Genomic DNA, 12061 nt, shown 5'->3' on the forward strand with positions numbered 1-12061 from the left:
ATCATCGATTGTCTAGACTCACCTCCACGACCGAGAGCATTGGACGTAGCTCCTTCGACGCCTCTACCTCCGCCGGCGGAATTTATAACGTTCCGGCTGATACCCCGCGAGACACCAAGCGCGGACGACGCCGGTTCCCTATCGCCAACCGTACCAGAGGCCGCCACTACTGCGAGGGTCGATTCTTGTAGGAACCCCGGGGTCGGACACCCTCTTCCTCGCGGCATTGGAGACGCCCGAAACCTTTTCCCCCTATTTAGTCGAGCCTTCCCCGAAGCGCCATTGCGGGAACCATCCCTCAATCCTTCCCCTCACCCCCCCCCCCAACACATAACAAAACCACAGCCGCACTCGGCGACCAAATATTGTTCCCCTTCCCCTTTATGGACGGGTTGACTGCGTGGCGAAAATTGATGTCGGGTGACATCAAACGGGTACACCTTCCGCCACCTACCAGTCAGGCGAACCCGCCCAGGGGCATGCAGGCCCTCGATCGTTGTCTTGCAGCGCGCCAACTGCCCGACTCAACCGAAGTCACTCCACGTGCCGTTCCGCGTCGCTAAACACCGGTCCATTCGTGTCGTACCGAGCGGCCTAACGCCAGATACCACACTGCCCGCTCCTCACCGCTGTTAAGCGCTCCACCCCGTCACCCATTCCTTCCCTCAATCTTTTCCCCCTTTTCACCCCCCCACGCACTGTACTCCTACCCCTCCTCCACAAGTCTACCCCCCCCCCCCTAGGAATAGACACCGGGGTAGAAGACAAATTTAGAAAAGAAATTAATTCAACTCTCTAAACAAATAGATAACAGCGAGCTAAAACAAGCTCGACTAAGTCTGGACGATACCGAAAATACATTGCAAACTATAGCAACCCATAGCCGTATAAAAACCTTAAAAGAATATAGTATGGAATGGTTACAATACCTAGGATATACAATCTTAGCTTTAGGAACTATATTTACATTGTACAAAATTGGAATCTTTAAAGCAATATCTAACATTATCCCTAAAAAATTATGTCTATTTTGTGTCAAAACAAAAGTAGAAAACCCCACTCATATTGTAACTTACAGTCCCAGTGTACAACCACTTCACAACCTTAATATGCAACCATTACTAGATACAAAAGAAACGAACATTATTAAAACTAGAAAAGTCAAACTTTAAAGTTTAGAGACTAAACGCAATCTAAAAGGGGGGTTGTAACGGTTGACCTTCTTTGATCACTCCCACTCATATTTTTGGGCTATAAATGTAGTGCGTTGGCCCAGCACACATCAGTTCTCTCTTGCTTTGGCTACTAAATTGTATTCTAATTTGTATAACTGAATAATAAAGTGTGTCGAGTACCATTATGGTAACTCGACTATTTTTTAAAAACAACTAGACATATTATTCGGCGTAACAACAATGAAAATTCACGTTATCTATTTGAAAGACTGAGGCAGGTTGGATTAAAATTAAATTAAGATAAATTCAAATTTCTGAGACCAGAACTTTCGTATTTAGGTCATATTATTACGACAGAAAGGAGGAAAACAACCCAGAGAGAATTGATAAGGTAAATAATTATCCAAGACCTAAGAATCCTCATGAGATCAATCAATTTGTAGGATTGATATGATATTATAGAATATTTATTAGGATTTTTTCGAAAACAGCCAAACCAGTGTGTATAGCCGACGGGAAAAGCGGGAAAAGAGCGGGGTTTTTTCCTTAGCGAAAAAAAGCGGAAAATATGCGGGATTTTTTTCCAACGGGGATTCCGTGATGTATGCAAAAATGGTCGACGAACTGAAAACATCATTCTCAAAATGTTAAAAAAAAACTGGGAAAATACATCACTACGGATTCGCGACGTGATTCCGTGTAAGAGCAGGACTACGGCTCTCACATGTCAAAACAAAACACACCCTGCGTGGCGTTACCGCGGCACTTGAAAGTCGCGACCAGTAAATGAGTTCTTTGGTTCTTACTCGCTCAGTCGCAGTTCACCTAAGCAGACCACTTCACTCTCCACTTCGCTCACGAGTGTATACTTCTTTTCAAGTGTGATTTCAATTAATATCGAAGCAAATTTAAAGATTAATTTTTCAAAAATCATTTTCGACCATCGATATTATATAAATGAAATAGATACAGATGTATCTATAAATTAAATAGATGAAATTAAATCAAATTTAAAAACAATCTATTTTTTAATTATTTGTCTTATCCTTTGTTTTATCGCGGCGTCAGGTTTATCACATTCGACCATTATTGCGTTATTAATTAAGGATTACTATATCTTGTTTATTTAAATCGATGTCTTTCAGATGTTTGATGTTTGATGATTAAAAAAAAACTTTTTATCTTCTACTCGCTCGCAATAAAGGAGTTATTGATGGATCGAAGCGAAACTTTTTTTTAGATACTTCTTAGAGTCTCTAGTTTCATCTAGATATCCTAAAAGGAGAGTTGAGACACGGGTTACTCAAAATCTGATTGGAGCCGCTGTATCGGTACTAGTTGAACTTTTATAAGTTTTGATTGGCATGAGTTGGCGCTATCTTCAAATCAGAATTTTATTTTCCAGAGGGCTTAATATAATAATAAAAAATAAAACTGTTTAAACTTTTCGCGCCTCAAGAAAATATCAAAGTTCCGGTACAGCGGCGACTATTGGAGAGGGAAACGTGTCTCAAATCTCCCTGAAGGATAAAAGTGTGTTACGAATTTTCGAAAATAAAAATTATTTTTAAACTACATTATTAGTTGAGGTTTCAAGAGTAAGTTATAAAGTTTAAGTCTTAATATTCACTTGAAAAAATTATAGAAACAATTTAGTGAAACGGCGTCGCCCCGCGGCATCGATTTTCGTCACTTTTTATTAACATTTTTGTTAATAACTGAAAAAATGCACGGTGACCTATAACGTGCATGATAGCAATCGTTAGCTGAGCATCCGACCATAGAAACATCTTAGTCGTGTAAAGAAGTTGATGTAAAAAATCTTCACTTTCATTGAAGAAATATTTCAACGTTTTTTAAAGGTTATGACTAAAATCAAAAATAAATGAAATATATTTTCCATTGCAAGATAAATTCTACACTTAATGATTTTTAGCTCAAAATTACATCCCAGTATTTTTTAAGCTTTTTATTTCACGATTTACATTCCTCTTTCTAGGTAGAAATGTCGAGCAAAAAAGTCAAACACTGGGCTTATTGTAAGTGGTGTGACTGCGACCTGAACATACAGGCAATAGGTCGATCAGCCTTTACTGGTCATGTTGATACAAAGAAGCACAAAACAAAGTAAAATTATTTAAGCAAACTACTCCATTACAATCATTTGTTTTTCAAAACGTTAATTTACCAAGTACTGGTACGTGTGGTCCTGCTACTGAAAAACGTAAGTTTATTGAAGGTTTTGCTTGTTTATTTGAATTTGTAAATAAAAAAAAATAAATAAATTAAGTTAAAATATATTTTCAGATAATGAGACTGTGTCAGAGAAACAAAAGGATAATCTTTCAGATAATTTTACTAATAAAGTTGAACTGGGTAAACTTGTCTCACAAGCAAAGTCTAAACCCATACAAAATTTTGTAAGCAAAAATGATAATGTCAGAGCTGCAGTGATATGGTGTTTAAAATCAGTAATGAGGCATTTTAGTTATCGTGATACTGCTGAGTCTGTAGAGTGTTTTTCTATGATGTTCACTTATAGACAAAACGCTGGTAGAATGCATTTGTCAAAAGATAAAGCAGGGTACACGATCGTATATGGCTTAGCTCCTTACTTTCGAGATAAGTTGAGAGAAACTTTGAAAGGATGCGAGCATATCGTTGTTGGCTTCGATGAAAGTTTAAAGAAATATATGAAAACACAGCAGATGGATTTAATAGTCAAATTTTGGAACAAGTTGGTGGAAGAATGTGAAACGAGATGTCTTTCTTCAGTGTTCCTTACTCGTGCAAATGCTATAGATTTGAAAGATGACTTAATAAAAGGAGTTGGACAAGAGCATTTATATCAAATCAGACAAGTGTTAATGGATGGCCCTAATGTAAATTTTAGTATGCTCAAGAACTTGAAACTTTAACTTACTGAAAAACATCCTCATAACGCAGTGTTAATAGATATAGGCAGCTGTGGTCTACATAACATAAACGAATCATTCAGAGCAGATATTTCGATTATGAAATGGGGCATAGTTGAATTTTTGAAGTTTGCCAACTATTATGAAGAATTACAAGAAAAAGAAATCAAAAGACTTTTAGTCAAATCGTGGGACAAGGAAATCCAAACGATATATTTAACAAAAATGACTGAGAACACAAACTGAAGCCAAATTATGAGAGAAGCTTATGAAGTAATATTAGGTGGTCATTATGGAAAATACATTACTGTATGACGAATTAAAAATATCAATAATTTGACAAATATCACTAAAGACATAGAATAATCCATAGAAAATTGGTTTATTTGTCAAAAAAGCAAATGGGACAATATGGACACCTCATACACTGAACCTGACATACCAAAAGCTCCTAACGATAAGATAAGCATCGATCTGGGCTCCTTTACAGCTACTAGTTAGTGAAACGAATACATTGTCTTAATTCAAGATTATCTGCCAATGTATATCTTATTAGAGCCTATTAGGACCAAAGCAACAAAAAATATAATACAGGCCGTATGGAACGAATAGTTAAAACCAAATGGAAAACCTAAAGAAATATTAGCAGATAATGGAACCGAAATTCCTTCAGAAAATTTAAACAATTAACGAAGGATTTAAAAATTAACCACATTTTTACAACTAGCTATCATCCGCAGAGTAATGGGAAAAATGAAATATCTCAAAATAAAATTGTAGAGTACATCTCAATGCATACACATGATGTAGAGGATTTAGATGAAACTCTAGACAAAGCAACTATAACTTATAACATGACTTTCAATCGAATAATTGTGTTTAAAGTTGTAATGTTTCGCTTTTATGAGATTTTCTGCGATTGAAAATGATTCAATTTATCGACATTGCCAATTTCAAAGCTATTTTCGGTTTCCTTATTATTTAATCGAATTTTGAAGTTACGTGTTTTTTCAGTTTGAGTGTTTGACTGATATACATTACCGATGTATAAAACGGGAGAGCTCGGAATTCAGAACTTTCGCGATAATTTTAACAGATCGGAATTCCAAACACTCACCTCGACGAGCTTTGTTTTTCGTTCTCCGACTTTCATATTATTTTTGTATAATAGCAATATAGTCACTTCACACGTACCTCGTCCGTGCTATAGTTTAGTTATTATTACGGATAAATGTGTGTAAGTTTATATGCTTGTATAATTGGGGTGTGTATCGAGTGCAGCGAATACGCATATAATATATTAGAGGTTACATGACCAATTGGCTATTAATACATCTTATATTTTTTTTACCATTGTTATTTTTATTAGTTGGTTTGCCGGATATGTTTATGCATGTGTGACTGAATGTGTACGTATGAATGTACGTAGGTGCGTTTATGGGTATGTATATTTCATTAGATATATATTACGTTGTTGTGTATATTGTTATGGGTTATATATATATATATATATATATATATATATATATATATACTTGCACGCGATGCGAAATTTCCGACCAATCTGCGCAACTCAAGAAACTGATCGCGTGCTTGCAAAACGGCTGAACGACGGCGCCCCGTTCCTCGACTTCCGCGCAGGGTGGGAGAGATCGTTCGGTCAGTAGAGTGGGAGGACTTGCGCGCACTCGCACCTCTCGACTAGCTCGCAGCAGCATCTCTCAATATCATGCGACCGGCCTAGGGCGAATATTCAATACAGAAGCAATTACCATCAGAATTGGTTGTTTCTTGGCATACCCTCTGCAATTTAAACACATCTGTTCTTTTAAGAACAAATTTCTAACAAGGAAGGCTTCGCCTTTATAATAAAAAACATAACATTCATCTTCAGCGGATTGGTAACCGCCTTGCGGGTCGTCCAACAAACACTGTCCGGTGGGTGATTACCACGTTTAGACGGAACATTCCGTGCCTTTCAAAGAGAGCTTGCAGGTCGTTTTAGCGAGCAGTTCTTGGGGACATCTTTGAATGGGACTTAATTTCTGGAAGAGGCAGCGCGAGCGGAAGTTCTGGGGACGACCAGAACCAAATCGTCGGCAGGAGTCGACGAGGAGTTCCAGACCCGACTGTCAACAGGAGTTGGCAGTCTTCAATCCAGCTGGTCAATCGGAGTTGACCAGTTCTAACTAGAGAGACGAGCAGGAACTTCCTCGACCCACGACATCATTACGCATCAACCAACGTAGCGAGACCACTCCACCAGCTGTCCACCGGGTACATGAAGGGCCAGGCACACCCCCCGGTCGCTATGCCCCTTTACCGCCTGGAGGCAAAAAGATCGAACAGGTGTTGGGATTACGACGGAGGTTACGTGCCAAGCAAGGACGCGGCTAAACTGGCAACTCGGAGGAGTCTAGAAGAACTAGAAATAATTAGGGAATACGACCGACAACGACATTACCGGCATCAGCGGGATCACTTCCGACACTGGGTTTGGATGGCTGCTTGTGGAACTAAACTATTAACAGCAGACGAAACTCACCCAAATGAGAATTTCTACAACCAGACCAATATTACACCAAAAGAAGTAATTTACCCGAACGTCCTATGCGAGGTAGATCACCGCTACCACCAAAGAATTTTTCAGCTAGAAGCATCCACATACAATTGGGGGTTCACGTGGAAGAGGGATGAATGAACAGAAGAACGCCTGGCAGTTATTCATTCAGAGCAAGGGTAAGAGGGCGTTACTCCCACCTTCACATAGCCAACGAGAGGTCTCGAAAAGCATGAGGGACCTAGATACCTGGCTATTACGTCGCCAGGGATACATCTATTTGACTACCAAGGAAACCCCCGGTCACGATGAGAACCGTGAGAGAGTGCATTAATTAACACCCACCGGTCCTTTTCAGGGCCACCAAACGTAACGAGGAATACTCCTTTTCTGATTACTGGGTGATAAAGATAGGGTAGAAGAGGATTACCCTGAATAAATAATTTCATCGGGGAGGAGTTATCATGATGATAGCCTTGTCGTCTGAGAAAAACATTGTGCGAGTAGCAGTGAATCGCGACAGATCGCTGTTGGATCTTTTCGGATCAGTAAAGTGATTAACTCAAAAAAGACATTAAATATTACATCTTACAAAAATGTTTATATGAACGAAGGAGTAATCTGTGTGGTTCTTAAAAATGGTCTTAGTCTGCCAAGTTTTCTATACTTAAAATAAAACTTGAACTCCTTATTATTTCTTGCGATTCTTCTCTGTCTATTCCTGATCTGGCAAACTTAATTATTTATGAGCATAAACTTTAAACAAATCGTCCAATGTGAGAAATTCTATTAAGTGAAAGCACAGGAACTAGGTGGAAAATATGAAGGCTTGAGGTCTCATAGTAAGGATATAAGCTGGTGAAAATATCTTCACACGTACTGTAAGGCAATCGTCCTTCTCCAAATAGTCTGTACTGTACTCTTTCACGCTGTCATCCTTCATAATAATAAATCAGACCTTCAAAATAATAAATCAGACCGTAGTATTTCAGTGATTATTTATTGACATTTTTTTAATAATTAGGCTCTTACACACTCAAATTAGCTCGCCTTGTCAGAGCACTTTAAAACTACAGTGAATCAGTTCTTTAGTTAGTTAGTTAAATGTCTCCTTTTGTTAAAATGGAGGCATTATTTTCTGAGTTATCAGAGATTTCTCAGACAATTCTACGCACTGAAACCAATTTTAAGAAAATTGGAAAGGCTAATCTAACAGCGGCTACTGTCAAATCATGGATAGAATTTCTTGACTAATGCTGGAGAAGTTGTGAAACTCTGCATCTGTAAATTAAAGCTGGAACTACGTCCGCTGAGTGTGACAAATTGGAATATTTCACAAAGTCTAAATATCTCGCTATTGAAGATGCTTATCTCAATGCGCGAGATTTTTTGTATAATCAATTGGTCATGCTTACTCCTGAGACTCAGGCTAATGTAAGTTTAAATCAGTTTTAAATTATTCGTCATGATTCCTTGCCTGTTAAACTTCTTCAAATCATTCTACCGGAGTTTTCAGGAGACTACAAGGATTAAGAGAATTTCCACGATTAATTTCATGCTTTAATAATTCAAAACGATTCCTTGTCAAATGTAACAAGATTGCACTATTTGAAATTGCCCTTAAGAGGCGAAGCTGAACGTTTTTTAAGATATGTTTCAATAAGTGATGCTAATTTTATCTTCACATGGGAGTCGCTAAAGACCAGATTTGACAACAAGAGAGCTTTAATCTGAACTCATTTACAAACCTTTATCAATCTTCCTAATGTGTCGAATAACATTCTAGAAGACTTGAAGAACTTACGCGATCAAACAAATGAGTCATTGACGGCTCTCAAAAATCTTAAACGCTTAACAGAACATTGGAGTGATTTACTTCTTTTTATAATGGTTAAAAAGTTTGATATTAGTACTCTCAAGGAATAGGAGAGACATATTCATTCTCACGCCTGGACATCGACCTCATAATTCCTTAGTAAATTTAAATGTTACAAGTGCGGCAGGATACATAATTCCCTGTTGCATTCCGATGATTATAATTCAAATCCCACCTTACCACCTACTAACTTTGCATCGGTTAATTCTCAAATGGCAGTTTCAGGTTCTCTCGCGTCACAATCAAATGATCCCGGCAATTCCACCCTGGGTGGGGGTGAATCATGTTTTGCTTAAAGAAGCAGATGATAAATTTTCGTTTCATTTTCTAAATGATCAACCAAATTTATTGCGCTCAACCTTATTCGCTACAGCTGTTCAGTCTACAAAAAGGTTAAAGCAGTAGTATAAGGGGTTAGTGGAGTTAATATTGTTTCTTCAAGAAAGTTAGCGGAATTTAATTCCTACAGAAAAGAACTATCCTAAAGTCCACATCTAAGCTTTAGTATTATTGCACTTTCATGGCTTTTCTGGCGCTTCGTCAAGAGCTTATTCAGCTTCCGTTTCCATTAGAATCCTTAGTGAAGACTTAAAGGAGGCTCATGTTTGCCCACTAATCCCTAAATCTAAAGTAGCTCCTGTTAAATATGTATAAATTCCTCGTTTGGAGTTGTGTGGAGCTGCGTTGCTAACTAAGACACTTCGGTTTGTCATGGAAACTATGTCATTGGATAAAATACCTGTTTACTGTCACACTGATTTGTTAACAGTTTTGGCTTGTCTAGGAAAACGTCCTTCTAATTGGCCTGTGTTTTTAGCCAATAGAGTTTCCATAATTCATGAGCTGGTACTTCGCGCGAAATGGCGATACATTTCTACTAAAGATAATCCGGCCGACTGCGCTACTCGGGGACTCACGCTCGAAAAATTTCTAAGGCATTCCTTATGGTTGCAAAGCCCACCTTGGTTAACTTTGCATTCCTTAAAATGGCCTGAATATCGCCATGCAGCCCCCTCGCAATCAAATTTAGAAAAGCGGACCATAAAGATTCATTATGTTTTGAGTGCGATCAAAAGTTCATTTAACTTGATGCTTAAATTCTCCTAAATTTTCAAACATTTCTCTGAACGCGATTGCAATCTAACAAGATGTTATATTTTTCATTACATTTGTCCAGGCAAATTCCTTTTCGAATAAGATAAAAGCGTTGAGGGAAGAAGATAGGGTGTTTGCAAAAAACTTGATATTAAAAAGTTTGAATCCATTTTTGGATTCCAACTATCTCTTAAGGTTAGACGGAAGACTATGAGAAGCATCCTATCATTTTGCCTCGTCACCACATAAGTGAGCTTACAGCCACGCATGCTCGCCTTCGATCTCTACACGGTGTTTAGCAATTAACTTTACATACGCTCAGACAGCGTTACTGAATTTTGGGAGATCGTTCTTTGGTTAAATAACTGATCAAAGGTTTCCTGGAGTGCACACGTGAGAGAGCCGCTCCGTCGCAAAAACTTATGGAGGACTTACCTGAATTTAGAGTAACCCACGTCGTCTATTCGCACATTCTGGTGTGGACTATGCAGGCCCATTTAATGTTCGCTTTGCTCCCGGTCACGGCCGAAAGAGCTACAAAACTTAAGTTGCGCTTTTCGTTTCTTGTTGTACACGAGCTGTACATTTAGAACTCGTTTCTGATTATTCATCTGCCGCTTTCCTGGCCGCCTTACAGCGATTTTCTTCAAGGCGAGGAAGACCTGTAAACTTGTACAGTGAAAATGGAGGAGGTGAAAAGTAAAAGCGTACAAGTCACAATATGGAGAATATTGAGTTAGGATTATGTTTTGGATCTTTCCTATCAATTACATCGCTTGGAATAATCAAAATCAAGCTAAGCATCACGGACGTGATGTTCACGTGATGTTTAGCTCGATTTTGACTATTCCAAGCATCTTCGCATTTCATACCTCCTTCCGCTCCTCATTTTGGGCGTTTATGGCAGGCTGGAGTTAAGAGTTTTAAACATCATCTATAAAGAATTGTAGGTGCACATACTCTTACATACGAAGAGTTTTATATTCTTCTTACTCGTATAGAAGCCTGTCGCAATTCCCGTCCTATTGCCCCTCTTTCAAATAAATTCTGAAGACTCTTGTACCTGGACATTTTCTGATTGGAGCCCCTTTGACCAGCATTCCAGAATCCTCAGTGGAATTTACTTCGGAAGATCGTTTAAATCGATGGCAGTTAGTACAACAAATTTCAGAGATTTACTGCAGAAGATGGGCTGTTAAGTATGTACAGTCTTTACAAAGACGCTACAAATGGTTCAACAAAGAGCTCAATCTTGTGATCGGTGATATCGTTCTTGTGAAAATTGATTTGTTACCGCCTTCTAGATGGTTGTTAGGTCGTATAATTGAATGCTACACGGGGAAACGACGATTTAGTACGTTCAGTTTGCGTCAAAACTGCCAGTTCGGAATACGAACGTCCGATTACTCAGATTTTTCTGTTCCCAGTCAGACCGAAAGAAATGAGTGAAATCTGAACAGCTATTATGAATTAGATTTAGAAGAAATTATTCTGTAAACTAAGTGGCTTATCGTGGGCGGCTAAGAATACTGAATTTTAGTTACATTTATACTGCTTCTTTACGGCGGGTGGCATTTGCGTTGTTGATAAATACTCGAATAAGCACTAATTGTTTATTCTTTTCATCGTGCAATTACCACTTACGCGGCGGGCGGTACGTTTAAAGTTGTAATGTTTCGCCTTTATGAGATTTTTTGCGATTGAAAATGATTCAATTTATCGACATTGCCAATATCAAAGCTATTTTCGGTTTCCTTATTATTTAAATGAATGTTTGAAGTCACGTGATTTCTCAATTTGAGTGTGTGATAATAGCCTTGTCGCTTGAGAGAAACAGTGTGCGAGCAGCAGTGAATCGTGACAGATCGCTGTCCGATCTTTACGGATCAGTAAAGTGATTAACTCAATAAAGACATTAAATATTACATCATACAAAAATATCTATATAAACGAGTGAGAGGTCTGTGTGGCTCTTAAAAATGGTCTTAGTCTGCCAAGTTTTCTATACTTCAATAAAACTTGAACTCCTTATTATTTCTTACGATTCTTCTCTATCTATTCCTGATCTGGCAAAATTAATTATTTATAAGCATAAACTTTAAACAAATTGGTTACATGTCTTACGAATTGCATTTTGGTCGAAAGGCAAGAGAAATATGTGAGGCAGAAGAAAAACGATATTATGAAAAATTGGGACGATAGAAATTATTAAATGCAAATAAATTAGAAGACGCCCAAAGAAAAAGAAAATAAAACTAGAAGAAGTACAAGCAAAACCCCTAAAAGAGAAACATTTTAAGCCAGGTGACAAAGTACAGTAGAAAAATCATATGTATACTCAGGGCCGGATTTATATAAGGGGCCGATGGGGCCGCGGCCCGGGGCCCCCACATTTGGGGGGCCTCCACAAACCCCAACAAAAAAATTTTAATAAATAAAA

At 38.2% G+C, this 12061-nt stretch overlaps 1 protein-coding gene across 1 annotated transcript in view; it reads right to left on the reverse strand.

Moving 5' to 3' along the window:
- The window catches only part of LOC117176690, an 89817-nt gene that overhangs the window by 45906 nt on the left and 31850 nt on the right, over positions 1 to 12061 (reverse strand). The window contains exon 5 of the mRNA XM_033366945.1: positions 23 to 252. Coding sequence (XP_033222836.1) covers positions 23 to 252 — 230 coding nt within the window. The remainder of the gene's footprint in view (positions 1 to 22; positions 253 to 12061) is intronic.

Source organism: Belonocnema kinseyi, chromosome 1 (assembly GCF_010883055.1).
Source record: "Belonocnema kinseyi isolate 2016_QV_RU_SX_M_011 chromosome 1, B_treatae_v1, whole genome shotgun sequence".
Lineage (NCBI taxonomy): Eukaryota > Metazoa > Arthropoda > Insecta > Hymenoptera > Cynipidae > Belonocnema > Belonocnema kinseyi.